General features: G+C 39.7%; 1 protein-coding gene across 2 annotated transcripts in view; it reads right to left on the bottom strand.

Annotated features, from left to right (window-relative positions):
* ZNRF2 (zinc and ring finger 2) overlaps positions 1-25,706 on the bottom strand; it is a 77,218-nt gene that overhangs the window by 20,997 nt on the left and 30,515 nt on the right. For both annotated transcript variants that reach the window (XM_024194478.2, XM_024194479.2), the window contains exon 2: positions 7,866-7,961. In XM_024194478.2, coding sequence (XP_024050246.1) covers positions 7,866-7,961 — 96 coding nt within the window. The remainder of the gene's footprint in view (positions 1-7,865; positions 7,962-25,706) is intronic.

Below are 25,706 nucleotides of genomic sequence, written 5' to 3'. Positions count from 1 at the left end.
CCAACAGGTAGACACAGTACCAATTCTAAAGACTTAGAACCTAAGAACAGCCATACTGGGTCAGCCCAATGATTCACCTAGCCCAGTATCCAGTCTTCTGACAACGGTCAGCACCAGATGCTTCAGAGGGAATGAAGAGAACAGAGCAATTTTAACTGCTCCATCCAGTCATCCAGTCCCAGCTTCTGGCAGTTGGAGATTTAGGGATATCCGGAGCATGGGGTTGCGCCCTTGACCATCTTGGCTGATAGAATAACGCTTCTGTTAACCTAGCTACCATCGCTTGGGAAGGTTGAGTTCTTACCACAACAGAAAAACCCCTTCAGTCAATGTAGTATGCGTCCACATCATGGGCTTCCAGTGGCATAGTTATGCCATATGTATGCCACTATAGCACCCATAGTACAGGCATGGTCTTGTACCATTTAAGGCAGAGGTTCTCAAATAGTGGTCCGTGGGCCACCAGTGGTCCGCAAGCTCCATTCAGGTGGTCCGTGGATAGTTCCCTCTAAGGTGCGTGCCTAGGCAGCCGCACATGAGACAATGAAGGGCCACCCACCTAATTAGTGGAGCTGCGCAGGCGTGGCTACAGTAATTAGGTGCCTGGACCCTGGAGAAGATGCACATGGAAGATGAGGTGGTGGCCTCAGGGGGAATAAGGGGCAGGTGGGAGGAGGCAGTGGGGGAATTTGGAACATGCAGGGCTGCTGCGGTCAGAGAAAGAGGCAGCTTTCCCCAGCTCCAGGACTGCGGCTGCCAGGGAGAAACGGCCCTCCTTCCCAGCCTCAGTTCCTTGGCGAGGGAGAGATCCTCCTCCTTCCCAACCCCAGCTCGGTGGCTGCCACAGCAGGGAAGAAAGGGCACATCCATCGCATTAGAAAGGAAGACTACTGATATAAAAATATGAGTCGTGTGCTTTTATTTGTAGAACAAAAAAAGTTAATTATTAATTTTTTTAATATAGTGTTTTTATCCAAAGCGCTTTACAATAGTTAGCTAATGGTACAAACAATATTTGGAAAGATCATTAAGTGGTCCGCCGAGACCCTCAGCAATTTTCAAGTGGTCCGTGAAAAAAAGTTTGAGAACCACTGATCTAAGGGCTACGTCCATCAATGGCTATTAACCAAGATGGTCAGGGAAAGCAACCTCATGCTCCGGTTGTCCCTAAACATCCAACTACCAGAAGCTGGGACTGGATGACAAGGGATGGATCACTCAAAATGCCCTATTCTGTTAATTTCCTCTGGCCACTGTTAAACAGGATTCTGGGCTAAAGGGGCCATTGGGCTGACCCAGTACGACTGTTCTTATGTCTAAGTTATGCTGTAGGCCACTCCAGCCTCTAGAACATCCCAGGATTTGGAGAGCACAAACAGGGCTTAAAACTGCCTTAGTCCCCACTGTCCCAGGTCTGAGAGTTCTGTGCTGTGCCTCTTGGGAAGAAGAGACAGACTCTCACCCAAACAATTTAGGCAATATTTTTGATTGCTCGCTGATAACAAGTCTCTTGAAGCAGCAGCTTGCCAGTCAACCTGGAGACACACCAGGATCATGCCTTTCTGCATTCCACTTCACTTCTATCCCTTCTTAAGGAACTGGTACACACAACTTGCAAGTATTATAGATTAAAATAGAAATGCAGTGGAGGAGTTTCTTTAAAGGACATATTCCAATGTACTGATTGTATGTCTAGCGTCCAGCAACATTTCTTTTGAGACTGACCAAAACTGACTCTCTTTTGCTCACCTTCAGAAATGCAGAATCAGTGGAGGGTTGTTGGGTTTGTTTGGTTTTTTTATTGTTAGTGGTGGTGAATTATTAAGCAATGGCATTTTTGTCCAAACAGCTGCTTAACTCACTTAATTAAGCCTACACCCGAATGACAGTATGCATCCCACTGACAGGTCAATCAAGAGAGCCTTAGAGGCTGGATCAACATCTCCAGCAATACATACCTTCTCAACAGCTTATTGAAACAACTTTGCAAAATCTTTCTGTCAAACAGCCATAAGGCAGTAAGCCCATCTTTTCTTGAAAAGTGATTTTTGAAAATCCCAAGCATTTGGATAAAAGAATAAAAGCAGCAGCTTATTTAGTGCTTTAATTTTGTTAAGTTATTTATACCAGCCCCAACTCCCTCCTTGCTAGTCAACACAGCATTAAGAGTGTGTATGTTAATGAAAATGAATAATTAAACTGATCAAGATGCTGATTACTTTTAATTCATACAGCAGGTTTATTACTTATGCAGTTTCAACTCAGGATTCTGAGCCAGTAACCCTCTTACATATAGGCCTGAATGTAATCAAAAATCAGTTCTACTCTCTCTCCATGGGAAGGAACTATATCATGTGTCCGGGACAGTACAGAATAATAAGAAAAACTAGGATGTATATTTGTAGCATTTTCCCCCTCCACTCTGCTTTCCTCTATTGTTAGATAAGATCAGTTGCACTGCTGTGGCTCAAGTCACTTTGAATGCTGCTGTATAATATTGGAATATTGAGCCATGTGTATGCTCTGTTTAGCTCAAACACAACTACAACTGATTGTAATAAGAGAATATTGACCTTTATTTTCCTGGTTTTCCATCAAATATTTTGTTACTTTAATCTTCTACTTTAATTTTTGAGATCGTTGAATATAAAAGCAGTAGCCACATACTATCTTATGGATTTTGAAAAAACCTGAATTAATTTTAAATATAAATCCAAAAGCCATAGGCAATGCTATATTGTTGACATAGTTTAACTGTCGAAATGTCTCTTTGGAGGATAGGGCTCAAATTTCACTTATTTTAGTAGCTGAACAAATGAATATCAGCAAAGTTACCTTGCGTAAGAAAATGTTCAACACTATGTTTACACACTAAATGCCTTGACATTCTCCCTTTAAAATTACACTAACCATTAGTCAGTCTACGCAAAAACTTTACTACCTTGAAAAATTTCTCTCCAATAGTGAGAGTCACTGACACATTTTGGTTTCATCTAACTTAGACTGATAGGAAGGAGGAAGAGCAAGAGAAAGACCACAACTTCTGAGATGAAAACCAGCTGTAGAAACAGAGGACTTCTTAAAATCTTTAGATACTCTAAGAAATAAAAAGAGGACTGGAAGTCTAACATGATAGCAAGGATTATTTCAAAACAGAATAAGGTTGCAAGGTTTGTCAAAAAAGGAATCAATTTCTCGGAGATGGAATCTAAAACTAGTTCAGTGCCACAGACATGTTTCTTTTGCTACTCCTTTTCCTTAATTTTTTTCCCTTCAAAGGCTTTTGGAAAATATTCTGCATAGATTGCGCACATACTCTATGCTCATTCATGTATCTCACTCTCTGAAGCACCTGTACTTTAATACTACCAGAAAGGTAAGAGGTTCTGCAGAGCAGTCCTCCCTTCCATGTCCATGCTTCTGCGAGAGCACAAAGGCAACACAATAAGATGATCCAAGTTCTAACCCACAAAACATGGACACCATTAAGACTAAGTCCTGGTATGTTTTTGATTAAAGTAAGGATTTTTGGAGAAACAGGTAGTGAATGTGCACTACTCAAGGAAGTAGTTGGCAACTTCATGGTCACGTGAGGAAGGAGGACATCTTGTGGACAAAAGCAGTTGGATGTTGTCCCAGCATCATCAGAGTCAGCTGGGCAAACATGATTCTTGGCCTCTGCCATGGCATAAAGCAGAGGTTCTCAAACTGTGGTCCGCAAGCTCCATTCAGGTGGTCCGCGGATAGTTCCCTCTAAGGTGCGTGCCTGGGCAGCCGCACATGAGAGAATGAAGGGCCATCCACCTAATTAGTGGAGCTGCGGAGGCATGGGGTTCTCCAAATATATTGCTTTTGCCCATCCACACTGTAAGGAGTTGTCGGCCTTTTTCTGTAAACCACATCTTTCACTAATACTCAAAAGTCACCCATTAACATTCTACAGAGGGCATAAAATCCCCAACCAACATTCTGAAGAAGAGAGGATGATGGGAGGTACTAGTGTGCCTACGCAATGGCTCTGGAGAGGCAAAAACTTTCTGAAAACCCAGTTAATTTAGTAAGTAACTTTGCCTTCAGCTTCATCACTTTGACTCTGTAGGTCCCCATAGTATGGAGGCAAGCTACTAGAGATAACCCACAAAGAAGAGAAGAATACTACTTAAGCAATCCTCACTCAAACCCAGGAGTGTGCACAAGGGGGAGAGCAAGCAGGGGCACAGCCCCCCCACAATAATCAGCAGGAGCTGACAGCTCCTCCAGCCCTGGGGTCACAGCGGCACAGAACATGCCCCCCAAAAGTGGTCAAATTTAAATTCCTGCGCATGCCCCTGCTCAAATCCAACAGCTGACTGTATCTGAACCAAGAGTACTGCTTAGCAGGAGTATGGACAGAACGCCAAAAAACAGCTCTGCAAACAATCAGATGGTTACATTATGTAAGCAAATTGTATAAATGGTTTTGCCCACAGTGGAGTGAGTGCTTCCCTTTCTGGAACCAAGATTCCTGCTATATTGTAGCAGATTACAGTGCACATCTTAATCCAATTACCTTGATTGAAAATGGCTAGATACTTCGATTTCTAGAATCGTGGGGTTAGAAGAGACCACAAAGGTCATCATCTAGTCTAAACCCTTGCCAAGATGCAGGATTTGTTGAGTCCAAACCATCCAAGACAGACGGCGATCCAGTCTCCTTTTGAAAAGCTCCAGTGAAGAAGCTTCCACAAGCTCCCTAGGCAGTCTGTTCCATTGTCCTACTGTTCTTATAGTTAGGAAGTTTTTCCTGAGATTTAATCCAAATCTGCTATGCTGTAGTTTGAACCCATTGCCCCATGTCCTGCCCTCTGTGGCAAGAGAGAACAACTTTTCTCCATCTTTTTTGTGGCATCCTTTCAAGTATCTGAAAACCACTATCATGTCCCCCCTTACTCTCCTCTTTTCCAAACTAAACATACTCAGTTCCTTCGGGCTTTGTTCATATAGCTTGCATTCCATCTCTTTGATCATCTTTGTCGCTGGATTCTGGATCCTTTCCAGTTTCTCTACATCCTTTCTATACATTGGTGACCAAAATTGGGCACAATACTCCAGCTGAGGCCTAACCAGCACCATGTAGAGTGGTATTATCACCTCCAATGACTTGCATGCTACGCCTCTGTTAATGCAACCTAAAACTGCATTTGCTTTTTTTGCAACAGCATTGCATTGCTGACTCAGGTTGAGGCTATGATCCATCACAACTCCCAGATCCTTCTCAGCAGTACTGAACAAGTTGTTCTCTGAAGAGAACAACTAATCTAGGAGATATATGGAACAGATAATTCTAGAGAAATAAAAAAGGGCTCTTCTTACATCCCAGATACAATAAAGCAACATAATCTCCCCTAGCAGGTCATATAATCTTGGAAAGAATAAGGACAAGATATACCAATTTATATGAAATATAAACTGTCAGCAACTGTCAGCATGAAATTAGGGCACATTTGTAAAACCATTCTCTCTTTGCAGAAGAACATGTGAAGCAATCAACTACCAGATCTTCTTGTTCACGGACCCTCCTTGCTGAAGTTATAACTGCCAAAAATGCCATGACCAAAGAAAAGTGGTAGAGAGAAAAATTAGTTAAAAAAAGAGACTCCATTATTTTTGTTAAATCCAGGTTAATAGTTCAACAGATTTATGAATTTGCTGGGGGAGAGTGGATATAAATTTACCACACTCTTCAATAATAAAAGGGCAAATAATGTTAATCTATTCCAGTAGCATAAAAATGCTGCTAGACATCCTCCAGTTGAAGTAAGCAATCTTCACACATTTACAATATCAGAAGGAACAAGTAATAGAGAACTAAATGAATTGATCACATAAAGGAGTTCACTTCTTTAGTGGCTGTCCAGTTCTTAAACTGCTTACACGTCCAGGTGTAAGACTGCTTTTGTTTTCCTGAGAGAGAGAATTCGGAGAAAGGAGAAGGAAGAATGGATGTTTTTCTTGTCATCTTTAGTAGGTTTCTAAAATAACCATTGGTTGGCATAAGGAAACATTCTGCTCCTTTTGGATGGATTTTGTCAAGGCAGCAATGGTTAAGTATGGGAAGTAGAGGAAAACATACAAAAATACCTTTCCAGAAGCAATTTGATGGAAAGATTAAGCTGTACCAAGGAAAAAATTACAACAGCAATATAAAGGCAGGAAAGCAAATTCCATCACTTACACTTCCTTTAAACTCATTATATATTAAAAAAAAAAAAAAAAAAAAAAAAAAAAATCACACTTAACCCTTCTTTATCAAGTTCAAAACGGCAGACGTCTGATGTCCATCTAATTAAGTAGAGTGCATTATTTCAGAGTGAAAAAAGTCCATCAAAGAACAATTAAATCAAGCCAATCCAATGCTTACAAGTTACAGTAGAACCTAAGAGTTAAGAACTGACCAATCAGTCAACCACAAATCTCATTTGGAACTGGGCAGCAGCAGAGACGAAAAAAAAGCAAATACAGTACAGTATTGTGTTAAACGTAAACTACTAAAAAATAAAGGGAAAGCAGCATTTTTCTTTTGCATAGTAAAGTGTCAAAGATGTATAAATCAATGTTCAGTTGTAAACTTTTGAAAAAAACAACCATAACGTTTTGTTCACAGTTACAAACAACCTCCTTTTCCGAGATGTTCATAACTCTGAGGTTCTATTGTACAGAGAAACCTGGCATATTCCTTCACCATTCCTTATAATCACAAGGTGGATTACTATCATCTTTTTGGCTAGACCATGGGTTGGCAACCTTTCAGAAGTGGTGTGCCGAGTCTTCGTTTATTCACTCTAATTTAAGGTTTCGCGTGCCAGGAATACATTTTAACGTTTTTAGAAGGTCTCTTTCTAGAAGTCTATAATATATAACTAAACTATTGTTGTATGTAAAGTAAATAAGGTTTTTAAAATGTTTAAGAAGCTTCATTTAAAATTAAATTAAAATGCAGGGCCCCCCGGACTGGTGGCCAGGACCCAGGCAGTGAGAGCGCCACTGAAAATCAGCTCGCGTGCCGCCTTCGGCACGCGTGCCATAGGTTGCCTACCGCTGGGCTAAACCATCAGCTGCTGAGCATATGCATGTGCCTCTGGGCAAGGACAAGAGACTTCAGACAGTCAGCAGGCAGTGTGCGTGTACCAGCTACTCACTCATATGGTTCGACTGTGGTGAGAATTCTCCATAGCCTGTTTCCTCCCTGCCAGCTTCCCTCCTGCTCCACTCTGACTACTGCCCAACTGCTTTACTCTCTCCTAACTGGGGGATAGTTAGCCCATTCTTCTCTATTGCTCAGCATCCCCCAGCACTATTCCAAGGTTTCCAAACAAACTGAGTCCATCACCCACTTTCCTTGAGCCACACCCTTCAGAAAGCTTCAAAACCCTCCCTTCCTGAACAGTCTCCTTTATGCTATCAGCTGTACCACTCTGTGACGTTGTCTAATTAAAATATAACCATGTAAATCATTATTGCTACCACTGTTGTATACTTGCAACGAATCTTATAAAAAGAGTAACTCATGGCCAGAAAGGGTTAAACAGCTTGCAGGCTAAATGACCCAAAACCAACCTTTAAAGTCATGTTAGAAAGGTATGCGAATGGTAATTAGGGCCATTCATGTTAGGTAGGCTAGAACTTTGAAATGCAAACCTATATTGTTAGAAGTGATACTACTTATGTGCATCTTAGAAGCAATGTAGTTGTAGCATACATGTCTAATTAATATATATACACACACACGTGAGATCAGAAGAGCTTCTCAACAGCTAAAATAAAAGAATGTTTATCCCAGTTAACAGTTAAAACGAAGAATAAATATTGGGTTACTTCTTACTTACCATTGTAGGTTATCCTTGGCTTCGTCAAACACATCACAAGATGCAAATCCATTTCATCTGAAGATACAAACTTTGAACATACAGGGCACTTGAATCCTATTAAAAAAAAAATATATATATATATATATAAATATATAGAGCCACTGATCACAGGAACTATTCTGATGGAAAGCTATATATTTGTACTGAACCCAAAATTTTACACACATTAAAAACCAAAAGCGAACTAGTAGCTTTTATGGATTCAACAGAAATAATATGTCTGACATTTATATAGTTCCCTGGATTCTGAAAAAAATCTCAAAGAACATGGGTGTTCAAACAGAACACTATTTTTGGAAGGCACAGTTTTGCACTCTGTGAAACTGACCCTATTATATCAGTCTCACACTTCATGAGTGCTTTTTCCTGGCAATGCTTTGCAGGTGCAAATCCTGCAAGCACAAAATTGTGTCTTCAAAGAAAGCCCTCGGGCTCTGTTTGAAAATCAGGCCCCAAAAGTATTTAATCTTTACCTATAACATATCTGAGTCTCTTCACCTACCACAGACATACTGCTGGAATGGAACATACAGTTGTTTAATAACTCAGAGCAACTTTAAAAACAGTTCAGGACAGTAGGTGGAGAATATCTTAACCAACTGAAATGGCTATGGGAATTAAAAAGGTAGACAGAATGTAGTCACTAAAATTTGAATTTGGGCAGGAGCTCTGAGTTAACACCTTCACTCTTACAAAGAATGCTATGAACCTTTAGTGATCACAAGCAATTAGGAACACTAGACTGTAGCTTCAATACTATCACATCCCCTAATACCACATACTGGGGCACAGATTTAATATTAACTCAGAGGTGTCAGCTCATCTACTGAATCACTGATATTACTTCCTGCAGCAGAGTTTTAACTTGACTTCTCTCATTGAAATATTAACCAGGCATGACCCTGCTTAGCTTGTGAGATCACAGCCCAAGCTGATTTGACATAAGGAATAATTAGATAGTCTGGACTCTGATGCAATGCCATAATGGTGCATGACACTTTGCTTAATGCTGTAATATCTGATTACCAACAACAGTGGCCTTCTAATTAAAAAACAAGGTTGGCTGGTCAAGTCTTGGAACCCACATCCCAAGGAAACTTCAAGTGGCAGACTGCTTTAGATCAATGGAATTGGTTTGCTTTGCACTGGTGCATAAGCTGTCTCAAAGAAAAAATGCTCATCTTAAGGTCTAACAGCTTGTTAATGAGTATAACATACAGCAAAAAATGTGAACCTAAAACATTCAAAGCTAGCCTTCAGCAATCATCCTCTGCTAATAGCGTAAGAGGAATAGGAAGATGAAGAAAAAACTGCCGTGGAGAGCAATTATGGAGGTGGGTACAGTTAAACACGGAGTCTCCCATCTCCATGTCCAGCTGAACATGGGATTGCTCATCTGAGGAAAAAAAAGACAACTGAGGGGGGATATAATAAGAGGTCTATATAATCATGAATAGTGTGGAGAAAGTGAACAGGGAAATGTGATTTACCCCTTCACATAAACAAGGAACAGGAGTCAACCAATGAAATTAATAGGCAGCAGGTTTAAAACAAACAAAAGCAAGTACTTCTTCACACAATGCACAAACTGTGGAACTCATTGCCAGGGGATGTTGTGAAACCCAGAAGTATAACTGAGTTAAAAAAATTAGATAAGTTCACGGAGGATAGGTACATTAATGGCTATTAGCCAAGATGGTCAGGGATGCAACACCATGCTCTGGGCGTCCCTAAACCTCTTACTGCCAGAAGCTGGGACTGGACGACAGGGGATGGAAGCCTTGATAACTTGCCCTATTCTGTTCATTCCCTCTGAAGCATCTGGCATTGGCCAATGTCAGAAGACTGGGCTACATGGACGATTGGGTTAGACCAATGTGGCTGTTCTTATGAAGGGCTGCTCCCAGGCTTTTTGCAATATTATTCCTCAGTGGTACTCCTAGTTCTATCTCTAGCACTAAATCATTCATAATGCAGAGAAGTCAGTCAAGGATATCAAATGACTTGATGCCACACTTTTAAGCTAATAATTCTTACAAGCTTTGATCTGTTAAAAATTATACAGATGTGGAGTCAACTTTTCAAACCATATTATTTACTTCCAATATTGTGCAATGGATTTCTTCCCACTGTTAATTTCTTCTTTATACCAAAAAAAAAAAAACCAAACCAAAACAAAAAAACCCACCACACCACACTATAAATTTTTGGTGCAAGATAAAAGGAGGCAAAGATTAAAATTGAAGACAAATAAGTGACTGTTGATGGGTGTGATGAGTTCAGAACACCAAAGACTGAACAGCTTTAAGAAAGTGATCATGTGAAGTCTCTTCAGTCTTGTGATTTCACACAACAGGAAGTGTTCTCTACCAAGTGATTTATAAATATATACTAAGCACCTCTCTTCAGCCACTAACCAAACTGAAATGGTCCGTTTTCTACGGCAGTGGCTCTCAACTTTTCTAGACTACTGTACCCTTTTCAGAAGTCTGATTTGTCTTGCCTACCCTCAGGTTTCAACTCACTTAACTTCTTGCTTACAAAATCAGACATAAGCCTACAAAAGTATCCCAGCACGCTATTACTGCAAATTGCTTACTTTCTCATTACCATATAATTATAAATCAACTGGAATATAAATATTGTACTTACACTTCAGCGTATAGTATATAGAGCAGTATAAACAAGTCATTGTTTATAGTACAAACTAACGTTTCATGACTTCGCTAGTGCTTTTTATGTAGCCTGTTATAAAACTAGGCAAATATCTAGATGAGTTGATGTACCTTGTGGAAGACCTCTGCATATCCCCAGGGGTACGTGTACCCCTGATTGAGAACACTGTACTTGTAGATTTGGGTATTATCCACCTATATCTTCATTAGTTCAGAAAGAAAGAAGGATCAAAATTAATACCACAAATACCCTATAAACATTATGTCAAATATTTCTACGGCAAAGCCTTCCTAATATATTTGTTTTTAATCTGTACCACTGGAATTCATTTGACAGATCCAAATAGCATGTATGAGAAACAATTTAACAAGTTTCTACTTTAAGTTGCTTTCAGCCTAGTTTTGACAGATACAAATAATTAAGAATGAGGCATATAGGAGCAGACATCTTTATTTGATCAACTGTAGTAGAGGAATTAGAAGGGAACTGCAGACTATATATGAAGCAGAGGTGGGAGTATAGTGAAGAAATAATGCCTGAGATCTAAATTTTAAAACTAAACTGTTTGACTACCAACCCAATAATAGCTGCAGAGTTGAAATAAAGCCTATGGTGCTCATCACTATCTTCTGCAGTAGAGAATGGGTAACAGGGAGGGAATGAAAAGATTTGAGCTAATATCACCATCCGTCCCTTCATCATTGTCACCAGAGAGAGAGGATGAAGCAGCTGAAAAAAGCTACAGCAACCAAGATTTTTAAGGGAGCGGGCTCTCCACTCTAGCTATTGCTTCCTGCCACTGCAAAAGACTTACTTGATCTCTAAGAAATTTAGAGCTGCATTTTGAATTAGCTGCCTTTAAATAAAATACACACACACACACACACACACACACACACTAGGGCTGTCGATTAATCGCAGTTAACTCACGTAATTAACTACAAAAATTAATCACGATTCACCGCAGTTTGAATTGCACTGTTAAAGAATAGAATACCAATTGAAATCTATTAAATATTTTTGGATGTTTTTCTATATTTTCAAATATATTGACTTCAATTACAATACAAAGTGTACTGTGCACTGTAAAATTTGCACTGTAAAAATGATAAAGTATTTTTCAGTTCACCTCATACAAGTACTGTAATGCAATCTCTTTATCGTGAAGTGCAATTTACAAATGTAGGGTTTTTTTGTTACGTAATTGCACTCAAAAACAAAACAATGTAAAACTTTGGAGCCTACAAGTCCATTCAGTCCTACTTCTTGTTTAGCCAATCACTAAGACAAACAAGTTTGTTTACATTTACAGGAGATAATGCTGCCCACTTCTTATTTACAATGTCACCAGAAAGCGAGAACAGGCGTTCGCATGGGACTTTTGTAGCTGGCATTGCAAGATATTTACATGCCGGATATGTTAAATATTCATATGTTCCTTCATGCTTCGGCCACCATTCCAGAGGACATGCTTCTGTGCTGATGATGCTTGTTAAAAAATAATGTATTAAATTTGTGACTGAACTCCTTTGGGGAGAATTGTATGTCTCCGGTTCAATTTTACCCATATTCTGCCATATATTTCATGTTATAGTAGTCTTGGATGATGACTCAGCACGTTCGATTTAAGAACACTTTTGCTGCAGATCTGACAAAACCCAAGAAGGTAACAATGTGAGATTTCTAAAGATAGCTACAGCACTCGACCCAAGGTTTAAGAAGCTAAAGTGCCTTCCAAAATCTGAGAGGGACGAGGCATGGCGCATGCTTTCAGATGTCTTAAAAGAACAACACTCTGATGCGGAAACTACAGAACCCGAACCACTAAAAAAGAAAATCAACCTTCTGCTGGTGGCATCTAACTCTCATGATAAAAATGAACATGCATCGGTCCACACCGCTTTAGATTGTTATCGAGCAAAACTCATCATCAGCATGGACACATGACCTCTGGAATGGTGGTTGAAGAATGAAGGGACATATAAATATCTTCCGACGCCAGCTACAGCAGTGCCATGTGGTTGTCTGTTCTCACTTTCAGGTGACATTTTGAACAAGAAGCGGTCAGCATTATCTCCTGCAAATGTAAACAAACTGTCTGCAATTGGCAGAACAAGAAATAGGACTGAGTGGACTTGAAGGCTCTAAAGTTTTACATTGTTTTATTTTTTTAAACCACATAATGCTACATTTGTAAGTTCAACTTTCATGATAAAGAGATTGCACTACAGTACTTGTATTAGGTGAATTGAAAAATACTAATTCCTTTGTTTTTTTACAGTGGAAATATTTGTAATCAAAAATATAATGCGAGCACTGTACACTTTGTATTGTGTTGTAACTGAAATAAATATATTTGAAAATGTAGAAAAAAAATATTTCAATAAATAGTATTCTATTAACAGTGCGAATAATCATGATTAATCTTTTTAATTGCTTTACAATCCTAATATATATTTAAAGGGGAAAGAACTACAGTAGAACTTCAGAGTTATGAACACCAGAGTTACAAACCGGCCGATCAAACACAAACCTCATTTGGAACCAGAAGTACACAATCAGGCAGCAGCAGCGACCAAAATAATTTTTTTTTTATTATATATACATATACACACACACACACACACATACACACACACACACACACACACACACAGTACAGTACTGTGTTAAATGTAACCTACTAAAAAAATAAAGGAAAAGTTTAAAAAAAGATTTGACAAGGTAAAGAAACGGCTTCTGTGCCGTTTCATTTAAATTAGGATGGTTAAAAGCAGCGTTTTTCTTCTGCATAGTAAAGTTTCAAACTTATATTATGTCAATGTTCAATTGTAAGCTTTTGAAAGAAGAACAAAATGTTATGGTTGAGTTAACATTTCAGAGTTATGAACAACCTCCATTCCTGAGGTGTTCATAACTGAAGTTCTACTGTACTTGTTTCATCAACAACCAGAGTTTGAATAGTACTGAATGTACTAAACAAAAAAGGTGAGTTGAGTGGGAAGGTAGAAGAACTTCTCAGAAAGCAGTCCTTCACTGACTCACAATGTATAAATAACTCAGAGAACAAAGGAACTGCTGTGCTACTGCAAGGCAGACCCAAGAAAAGCATTTATGGCCGTTTGCTTTTATCACCAGCTCAAGGAAACATTCCAATAACCAATTCCATAAGAGACTTTCAGGTGCCTAAAGTCATTGTCGATGAAGCAATCAAAGGAAGGTTCAAATTGGCCTGTCTCTGATATAGTAGTAAGTCCTTTGTGTTTAGTAGATAAACTGTTGTCAATAATGTAAATGCAGATACATCAGGGCAACAAAGAGACCGAAATCAGTTAATGTGATATCAAATTCATTAAGAGTACATACAACTGCTCTGTAGTAACCACAAAAGAGACATGGAAGAGAGACATGGAATTCACACTCGGCACATTAACAGATGCCATAAATTTATATTAAAAAAAATATTAAGGAAATGTTACAGCTACATAAAATATAGTTGTAAAATGCTCGGTTAGAATTGTTAACACTGGCCAAAAGGCCATGAACAAACCCAGAAGGGCCACAGAAAGGACACTGTGGCTCAACCTGATCAGAATACACTTATAACAGAGCAAGTCTCTGGCAGAACACCACAGAACTCAGGCCAGTTTGAAAGTATAGTTTAAAAAATCCTCAATTATTTCAAAACAAACATATTTCCTCCTACCATAAAGATTTAATATCCCTTAGATATTATTACACAGATACGTTAACTATGCTCACAATGTAAAGCAAAGCATTACATACTTGTATAGTCTTACAATAAAATAAAAAGTTTGGGGGGGGGGGTGAGAACAGCTGTAGAAAGACCATACTTCTGCTTGTTCTTCAGCATTTGGAGAATTAATGGTGCATACAATCTGTATTTATGACTACCAATCAAAAATGACAGGTTTGCAAAAAGATCACCCACATAAGGTCTACTGTCATCATGTGCAAGTCAAATTCTTTGAGTGTAATGAATTTACATTTAATTGTAGAGTGGACCAGTTATTATTGAAAGGACAGGGAACTAGGAGGACCAAAGGAACTAACTCTAATTCTTGCTGAGCCAGACACCTTGGGCAAGTCTCTTGATTACTTTGCGTCCTAGTCAACTATTTTGTAAAATTAAACAAATTGATTTTCAGTGAAAGCTGCTGCAACAGAACCAATTGGATAAATAAAATTCCCCAAAAGATCCAAATAAAACTAAAAGGGAAGTATAAATCCATCTCCAAACACACACTGAACTGCACATCTTCAAATCTTTATTATTTGTGAAAATATATCCTTTTAGCAAGATTTCTAATTCCTCCCCCTGTAACCTTCCCTCACCTAACCTAAAAGTGGATACAAACCTGTTTAAATTAATGTCAGAACACAGAAGAAAACACAAAAGTTGAGTTTGTAGTTATTCCTAAAGAAGTCTTAAGAGAGTCAAAAGGACAAAGGACTATTACTATGGTCCCAATGGGCCACCTGCCACCTCGGGATTGCCAGAGTACAGCATGCTCCTGTCATGCCCTACACCAAAAGCTGCATGGGGTGTGGAAGAGGATAATCTAGCACTAGGCCTCCTGGGACTCCCCAATATTGGAGGAATCCCCAGCTAAAATGTTGCCAGTTTTCTGTCCCCTTGTACATCCAGCTCCCTAATCCCGCTAGAGGATATAGCATCAAACAGAAAGATTCTTAAAGGTTAAACAGGTGGAAGTGAATCATCTCCTTAGATTTCAGAAGGGAGGGATAGGAAACCACAGCAACTATGGAAGATCATGCTATGGTTCCACAGCAAAAATATTGTTATAAGTTTTTCTAGGAGCTGCAATATGACCAGATGATGCCAAGTCCTTCCATTAGTTACACTTTTGTGCTGATGTCCTAGTTTTCCCCTTTATTTTGTGCCTCTCAAGAAAATGAAGTAGACCATGTACTGAAGACAGATGTGGTAGGCAACAAAGTACTAATTAGTCAAAAACTTGTAGGGACAGATCCTCAGCTCAGAGCAGCAAAGAGGCCTTAAAAGTTGTCTAAAAAGAGCATCTGGGGAGTCCATTTAGAGAGGAATCCCCTATTGGTATAAAGGTACTGTAGTCAGCATTACCTTTCCCGCTTAGGGAGCAGGATGGGGGATTAGCAAGGACATGCCCAAACCACAGTAGCTGCTTTAACTTGTGCTAAACTGGCCTCTTGTACATGGATTAATGTGGCAGAAAGGTGGCTTAAACTTTGCTTCATCCCTGCACCATATCCCCACACGCATACAGCCAAATATGAACCTCGCCTGCCTTTCCTTATTCAAAACTTCCATAGCACTCAAGAGAAAAGACAATTGTAAAGAAGAGTCAAACAACACCCTTATTTGAATAAAGCTACTGAATAAGCCAACAACTGGAAGAACTTGTTTAAAGAATACTTTATAAACTAAGTTAACATTTGTGAAAGATTAAAAAAAAAAATCTTACTACATGAAATTCTTTAATCCTCTCCTTTTGTTAACTGGGGAAAGCAAGGTCATCAATACCAAACACTGAAAGATAGCATAAGAGAAAACAGTGAAAGGGGGAAAAAACTGGAGTGAAGGGAAAAAGAAAAGAAGTTGAACAAACAAGACACGTTTTTTTATATAGTGAAAGAATCTCGTATATCAGCTGTGTAAGTTTGGTCCTGACTCCATATGACCTATTGCCAAAGTAACATGCTAATGGTTTTCTTTGACAGCTTCACATTTTTGGAAATTGAGGAAAAGTAAAAACAGCTATTGCAGAACAAAAAGGGGAGGGGAGAAGCGGATGAGGGGGAAGAACTGCCAGAGTGCACAGTTTCTGGACCAATTTCAGGCACTCTTCTCTCAGGCTCCAAGCATCTGCCTGAAAAGTAACCACTAGGACCCCCAGGAGAGGGGGCCTGAAATGGGTAGACTCCTAAAGAAATTGGAAGACAGCACATATGAGGCTGGTTTTCAAACATCTTCCAACTACAGTATTTTCAATTAAATGTACCTTTACATAGTGTTATCATTCATATCAGTGTTTCTCAAACTTGGGTCCGCAAGGGTACTCCAGGGGTCTGCAAGCCCTGCTGATCAACTCCTCCCTCTCCCTCCCAGTGCCTCCTGCATGCCGCAGAACAGCTGTGCCCTGGCATGAAGGAGGTGCTGGGAGCGGGGACAGGGGCAGAAAGAGGCAGGGAAGAGGAAGGGCAGGGGTGGAGCAGGGATGGGGCCTTAGGAGAAGGGGTAGAGTGGGGGTAGGGCCTGGGGCTGAGTGGGGGACTTGGGGGTCCACAACAAAATTTTAAATCAAAATGGAGGTACTCGGGTTACTAAAGTTTGAGAACCGCTGATTTATATAAATTCTCAATCCTCTTAGAAAGCTACATAAACATTAAAGGTCCAAGAAATTATTGTTCTTACCTATAAGAAATAATATTTTAATGGAAAGACTGTATACAAATCTAATTCCTATGAGATACATAACAGTAAAGAAAAATCTCAGAACATAAGTGGAAGATTTGAGCACTTAATTGCCATTGTTATGCTATTACAAAGCCAAACTAGACAAAAAAAATCTCAGCAATGCAGTGCTGCTTCATAATTGCACAGCTGAACAGCTGCATGGATGCACAGGCAGAAGAGTCAAAACAGTTTAAATATATTTGATATTGTGAACTGTATTTCAATAAGTACCTGCATGTGAGTTATCATTTAAGTATTATCAATGAGTACATTCCATTTAAACAGATCAATCATGTGGTGTTTTGCACGTACTAGCAATATACCATCTAGCATGAAGTTACAGGTGGTTGAAATACTGTTTTGTAGCAGAAAATATTTTGTTTAATCCATTGCAGTATTTTAGGACCTTGAAAAAAGTTATTTAAGATTCTTTTTTAAAAAGTAAATTAAGACTCAACACTCCCAGTGAAGCTAGAATTATTCCCTTATATATATGCATATACTGAGGCACAGAAAAGTTAAATGAATTTTACAGACAGCATGATGTCCTATACAAAATAAAAACAGCATCATGCTGAGTTTACAATCTAAAAAACAATTACACAGCTCTGAAGCATCTTATGCCAAATTGTTACTTTCATTAACAAATTCTTGTAATCACTAGGTTGGACAGATTTAATGGCAGCATACCAAAAAGTGCACAGAAACGGCCATTGAGCAAAAGGATGGCCTTGTTTCATGTCAATGAAAAGTTGCATAATGAAATAAGATGGGATTTTTCAAATGATTTAACAATTATTTTTCTAGAGTAAAAGTTAATACAACATCAAAAATTAAAAAAATTCAGTTGAAAGTTATTGTCATGTAGTTTAAGAGGAAGGATGGAAAGAACTGATCTAGGTAAGAAGAAAAGAAAGTTCTGGTTAATAGAAAGTACAGATTTATATATCTTGAAAACTTAATACTGTACAAGACAATAATGAATAGGATGAAGATTATATGAAGCATAACAGGGGGTAGGGTGAGAACACCATGCTGAGCAAGTCTATTTAATGGAAGAGTCAAAGGAAAGAAGACACAAAATAAGGCGTGAGTGACAGTTAGCAAGAATTACATATAGAAGACTTGATCAAACATCCTCCCAAAAGCTGAGGAATCTTATGAGCAGACTGATCAAAACATATAATCAAAACATATAAAGAACAAAAATAAATGGGGTAGAAAAAGACATCACTCTTAAGAAAAACCGAGCAGACAGAGAAAAAACAGGATCCAGAAGAAGGCAGCATCATAGTGGACCGCAGAGAAATGGATGCCACTTGACAGCATGCAGAAGACAAAGTATCTCAGAGAGTTTTAATACTACTATCATTCTACTAAACAAACAAGGCGATAATGGAGACCTGAGAAAGCACAGTTAACAGACTATTGTCTGTAGTCTACAAAGTTTCCACCAAAAGTAAGGAAGTGTAAAAATTCCTCACTAGAGCAAAAAACTTTGTAAAATCTGATTTAATTGAAATACTTACCAATAACCTATTGGTTCCTGGAGGAATAGAGGTAGCAGTGATAAAGAAAAAAGGAAAACCAATCAACAACAAAAAATAGAATGCAATATTAAGATGTACATCTGGGAGGAAAGACAAAGCAATAGAGAGAGAGAAAGATCAAAGTTAAATAGTTATGTGGTCTGCTCACCAGACTTTAAATGTTGTATATAAAACTCACCTTAAGTATTGCAACTTTTTACTTTAATGTTTTAAAAGCAATCCTTAATTTATAAATCTCAATAGTAATCTTCGTATTTTGGGCCTTCTCTACATTTGTCATTCTATTTAACAGATCAAACTATGCAGTATTTTGCTAATAATTAAAGTGTCACAAAACACTTCAAATATTATTTAAAACATATCTCCATTTAGAAATGGAAAAAGCTGGAAAATGGCTAAAAAATAAAATTTCCTGAGAGAAAATTATGTGAACTGAGCAAGATAGCAGACTTCTCCTATATTATTACATACTTCAATTTTCCCTCTTCCAGTTTTCCCAATTTAGCTGTTCTTTATACAACATCATCTCCAGAAAATATTAATTTCTTAGATCAGCCAGGGCAGGAGATGGGGGAGAGGATTCAGCCTACAACCTATTTCACTTTAAATCAGCTCAAGTTGGCCAGAAGAGTTAAGTGTCTCTCTCCTTCAGATAAATGATGGTATGTTGAGGTGAGTAGAAAGGTCTGGGACTGGAGGGTATCTACATCTTCATCACTATCCTTGGCCCACAGGAATCCAGTTGCCCAAGAGATCCTTTTTAAGAAGCATGATCATATTCACTTACAATAAAGCATCTTCCTTTCAACTCATTGGGTGAAACTTTACAGGAAAATTCCAATCTAATAGGAAGACCATGCTGCGTCAGTGAATTCTCCATTATCTTGACTAGGAATATAATTATCCTCATGTATGGATTATTAATTGGAGAAATATTCTTGTATTTTGTAGAGTATTGTGCTATATACTTCTTAGAAACCCCCCTCCAATATACAATTTTTTAGGAGAGAGAGAGAGAGAATATGGGAAGACAAAGGGCAACAAGAGGAAGTTTCAGCACACTGTGCATTGATTTAGCCATTTGGCTCTCACGAGTATTTACAGACTTCAAATGAGATTTCAATTCCAGCATAATGCGATGAGAATTATGCCTAATTTGAGACTAATTCTTCAAAGAGAGTCAGGTAATATTTCATTTACAAGTCTCTGTACATGTTATAAGTAATGAAAAACAGTTTGTGGAGGAGGAACTAGCTTTCCAAAAACTCAACATCCAAAATGAACAGCTACATAGAAAGATCCTTTTTAAGTCACTATTCTGGACAGTTGCCCACGTGCAAAAGGAATGTAAGGGCTTGTCTCCACTTACTGCGGGATGGACGCGCAGCTATCGATCCACCAGGGGTCGATTTAGTGCGAAGACCTGCTAAATGGACCACCAATCACTCTGTCATCTCCTGTACTCCACCAGAACGAGACTCATAAGGTAAGTCGACAGGAGAGTTTCTCCAGTCGACCCAGCATGGTGTAGACACTGCAAAAGGTTGACCTAAGCTATGTCGACTCCAGCTATATTATTGACATAGCTGCAGTTGCTTAACTTAGGTCAACTGAGCCCCATAGTATAGACCTGCCCTGAGATGCAATCTGTCACAAGGAAATGTACAAAAGCTGCTGCAATGGATCCAGAATGCTTACGTGCTTGAACACTATTGCTTTCATGTTAAAAATAATGCCAAACCGTATTCAAAAGATGTTAAAAAAACAGAACTATCTGTATATTTGAAGCTGAATATTTGAAACTTAAAAAGATAGAGAGATTCACATTCAGAAGAACACAAACATATTAAAGTACTTTTCAGTAGGACTGCAGAAATCCTAGGCTACAGCTTGCATTGGGGAATTACTCTCTTTAACAAGAACCATAATGCAAAAAGCTTTCATAAGAATTCCCTCAAATAGGGGCATCACTGACATTATTAAATAATCTTTAGTACAGATTTCTATTTTTCTTCCCCAATAATGGCAGTACCTATCACCATTAAACAAACAAAACCTTCAGCTAACTGTGACAATCCAAGTTTTCTTTAATGTTATCAAAGGAAAAGGGGGTTAGACACTTTTTGTAATAGTAGGTTGTTCTTAACTTAAAATCAGCGTTTCATATACAAAAAGATGAACACACAGCGTAATGCATTGGTTACTACTACTTTCACAGCACACTTTTGCTGTAGGGTGTTTTAGATGCTTTAAGCTCTGCTGGAAACTCCTTTCTAAAACAAACATTACTTTCTGATCAATAAATCCAAATACTACAGCAAGTGACAAGACAGTCAGTATTAAATATATCCCTGAATTTGGCTGCTAGGTACAGGTCTACCAGCTAAACTAGATTGCTGAGAAATTTGCTAGAGGTATTACGCAAGTTTCTATTCTTAGACATTTGAGTATTTTGTGGTTTGAAATTTGATGTTTATTTGCTCATAGTAACTGGATCATGATAATTACACCAATTACACACACACACACACACACACACAGTTTATTTATACATGATATATACACACTGTGTATATTGTTCAGGTGAACATGAACATATATTTACACTCGCATACACACACACAGACATATTTTGACATTTCAGCATTTCAAGTAGAGGTGTAATAATAAAAACATTTCAATCTACACAATAATTAAAGCTTTCCTGAAAAGGAATAAAAAGGATGTATTTAATACCTCACCCTTTCATAATATTTCAAGTAATAAATAAAGAGCTTTGTTTAAGAGTTATGTTCACATATCAATAGTGCTGAAACACTGACACCGAACAAAATTTTGATTTACATAGCTGTAATGTAGTGTATACATTTAAACTCAGGACAATGTCCAGTTTTCAAGCTCACAGATATAATCAATATGAAACTAAAATATGTTAATCACCTCTGTGCCTCCTCCCTTATTAGAATCAAGAAAAGGCCCACTACACTGAATGGAGAAGCAGTATGTGTATAATTACTGTTTGTATTAGAGTAAAGCCATAACAGGGTCAGCACCCCATTGTGTGAGAAGTTGAACATACATATAGTGAGAGACAGTCCCTTCCTCAAAGACCTTACAATCTAAATAGATAAAGCAAAGGATGGAGAAAAAGGAAGTATTATCCCTATTATACAGATGGAACTGAGGCAAACTTTCAGTTTCACAGAAAATTGAGCAACTCATCCAAGGTTAAGCAAGAAGTTTGTGGCAGAGCCAGGAACTGAACTCAAATCAGAGTTTTAGTCCAGTGCTTCAACTGAAAGTCCATCCCTTCTCTCATAACCCTGCATGACCCTGAACCAAGACCCACAGAAAGATTCCAAAAAAATGATGTGCAAGTATTTAAGTAATGAGAAAGTATTCCTTTTAGTTCCTGAGGAGGAACAAAAAGGAAGTCAGAAGGTGACAAATCAGAATGAGTTTCTTTAATAAAGAGAAGGGTACTCACCCTGTGCAGTAACTGAGGTTCTTCAAGATGTGTGTCACTGTGGGTGCTCCATTTTAGGTGTTTGTGCGCCCCTGAGCTCGTACTTGGAGACTTTTGATAGCAGTACCCAGTTGGGTCACACACACGTGGTCCCCGTCTCGTGCGGCTTCAGGCAGTTAACTGACACTGTGCGACCAACCCCCACTCTGTTCCTTTTCTACTGCAGAGGCTGAGTAAGAAACTCCAAAGTAGAGGGGAGGAGGGTGGATAGTGGAACACCCACAGAAACACACATCTCGAAGAACCTCAGTTACTGCACAAGGTGAGTAACCTTCTCTTCTTCGAGTGCTGTCCCTGTGGGTGCTCCATTTTAGGTGACTTCAGAGCAGTGCCCTCCGGTGGAAGGAGGGGGCTTCAGAGTTGAAATTGTGACATGACAGTAGAGAGAGTCTGAATGAGGTATCGGATGTTGCCTGTTGCTCTAATGCATAGTGCTGTGTAAAGGTGTGGGCTGAGGCCCAGATAGCAGCTCTACAAATGCCTGTGATAGATACATTGTTCAGGAAAGCCGTGGAGGCTGATAGGGCTCTGGTGGAATGTGTGCAAACCCCCTTGGGGGGTTGGCGGGTGCACTGATGATTGCAAAAAACTATGCTATCAGAGATCCACTTGGAGAGTCCTTGTTTAGATATGGCACTCCCTTTGGAACGTTCGATGATGGATACGAACAGTCTGGGTGATTTACGAAATGGCCTTGTTCTGTCTATGTAAAAGGCCAATGCCCGCTGTACATCCAGAGTATTAAGCATGGACTGTGTTCTATCTGTGTGGGGCTTGGGGTAGAATGTCGGTAGGTAAATGGGTTGGTTAAGGTGGAACACAGACGACTTTCGGTAAAAACTTGGGGTGCGGTCTCAGGGATACACAGCCTCTTTTAAAGATAAAGTATGGGGGATCTGCCATGAGGGCCCCCAGCTCTCCTACACATCTGGCAGATGTAATTGCCACAAGGAATGCCACTTTCATGGAAAGGTGTAATAGTGAGCATGTTACCATGGGTTCAAATGGGGAACAGGTGAGGGCCTGAATGACCAGGGTGAGGCCCATGGTGTAGCTGGCTCACGTAGTTCTGGGTAGACGTTGTTGAGGCCTTTGAGGAAACGTTTGGATAGCAGGTGAGCAAAAACAGAATATGGATTCACCTTGGGGTGAAAGGCTGTTATGGCAGACAGGTGGACTTTTATTGAACTCCTGGAGAGGCCAGACCTTTTAAGCTCCAATAGGTAAGCTAATATTGAGGGTAATGAGCGTAAGATGGATGCCATCTGTTTTTGACAACAGGATGCTTCAAATCGCCACCACCTGAACATGTACATATGACAGGTAGTTGCTCTACGACTATTTAATAATATGTTTTGTACCTCTTCCAAGGAGGTCATCTCCGATCCTGTGAGCCATGGAGGAGACAGGCTCCGAGATGGAGTTTTTGCGGGGCTGGATGCAGGACATGACCTGAGTCCTGGGACAGCAGATGAGGCCGAAGTGGGAGTGTGATTGATGCTATCCTGAGGAGGTAAGGATACCAGGGTTGGCGAGATCATGTGGGGGCTATTAGGATTACTGTGGCCCCATCCTGCCTGATCTTGTGGATCACTCGGGTCAGGAGAGGAATGGGAGGGAAGGCATATAGGATGGGAGCATTCCACTCTAGGAGGAATGCGTCGCCTAAGGACTGTATGCCGAGACCTGTCCTGGAGCAAAACCGAGGGCATTTGGTATTTTGTGCGGTTGCAAAAAGGTCTATTGTTGGGAACCTCCACTGTTGAAATATGCGTAGAAGTACTCTGTTGTCGAGCTCCCACTCGTGGTCCCGAGAAAAATGCCTGCTTAAGGCATCCGCTGTGATGTTCTGGCATCCAGGTAGGTAAGATGCGGAGATGTGGATATTGTGTCTGATGCACCATTGCCAGAGTTTTATGGCTTCCACACATAGGGAGTGTGATCGTGCTCCCCCTTGTCTATTTATATAAAACATACAGGCTACGTTGTCTGTAAGGATCTGAATGGCCTTGTCTTTGATGAGCGGTCCCAAACTCTTTGAAGACAGAGGACTCTCTCGACTCGCTCAAGAATTCATGGAGCGACACTCTAATCCTTGGGAATCTATACACCCAAACCCAAGAAAAAACAGAAATTATGTACCCAACGCTACCACCAGACCACATATTCGCAATAACAGCACTTTGAGTCACAGGCCCCCCGAGGGGACGCCAATCTACTTCTTCAGTAGCTGCATTCCAACCATCAACCTCCAGACAACAAATTTGGTTGAGGGCATGAGAACCTCAAGTCTATCTGTGCTGGTGACCAGTAGGAGAATACTTCAACCTCTCTGGCCACTCAGTAACAGATTTAAAGGTGGCAATTTCGCAACAGAAAAGTTTCAAAAACAGACTCCAATGAGAAACTGCTGAACTTGAATTAATATGCAAACTAGATACTATCAATTCAGGCTTAAATAGAGACTGGGAATGGCTGAGCCATTACACACATTGAATCTATTTCCCCATGTTAAGTATCCTCACACCTTCTTGTCAAACTGTCTTAAATGGGCTATCTTGATTATCACTACAAAAGTTTTTTTTCCCTCCTGCTGACAATAGCTCATCTTAATTAATTAACCTCTTAGAGTTGGTAGGGCAACTCCCACCTTTTCATGTTCTCTGTGTATATATCTCCTCACTATATGTTCCATTCTATGTATCCGATGAAGTGGGCTGTAGCCCACGAAAGCTTATGCTCAAATAAATTTGTTAGCCTCTAAGGTGCCATAAGTACTCCTGTTCTTTTTGCGGATACAGACTAACACGGCAGCTACTCTGAAACTTATCTGTATACAGTGCATGTTAGAGCAAGGAACTCTTCCCTAAATGCAAATACTTCTGTCCAGTAACCCATTCTTCTTGAAATCTCATGGATGGCTAGAAATTCCTGCATACCTCTGAACATTCAAGGTGGTCATTAACTGAGTCACCAGCAAACAGCTGTAAAAGTTTTCCATCCCTCTCAAAGACCTTTTACATCCTGAGGTAAGAATACATCTAATGTTCTAATGAGGAGTCAATAGGGGACCCATTGAATACCAACATTTTCACATTGCAGCCTCTTCCCCCTTGGGGCAAGACAAGCAAGAGTTTTACCTAAAACGTTCATGCTTCCCACCAGAGGCGTCAAATCTCTTATGAAAAATACAAGCCAATTCCCCACAGAGGTTTGGGTTTAAAAAAAAGAAAAAAAAAGAAACCCAATATAAGGCTGTGAGTTTGTCATGGATTCTGTGACTTTCCGTGACCTCTGTAACTTCTGCAGCAGCCAGTGCACCTGGTTCAGGGGCAGCTCAGACAGCCCCTGCACCAGTCGCACCAGCTGCTACTGGAGCAGTCTCGAGCCACTGCATTGCCCACCACCCCCCAGCAGCAGCAGCAGAGTTTGGGTATGGGAGGGGGTAGGGAGATGGGGCAGGGTGAGGTGGGATCTGAGCGATGCTTGCCTGGGGGGCTCCCCAGAAGCGGTGCCTTCCCTCTCACTCCGTTCCTAGGCAGAGGCATGGCCAGGCAGCTCTGTACGCT

This window comes from Terrapene carolina, unplaced genomic scaffold (assembly GCF_002925995.2).
Source record: "Terrapene carolina triunguis isolate 2854851 unplaced genomic scaffold, T_m_triunguis-2.0 Scaffold84, whole genome shotgun sequence".
NCBI classification, from domain to species: Eukaryota; Metazoa; Chordata; order Testudines; family Emydidae; genus Terrapene; species Terrapene triunguis.
This window is presented reverse-complemented; position numbering and strand designations above follow the sequence as displayed.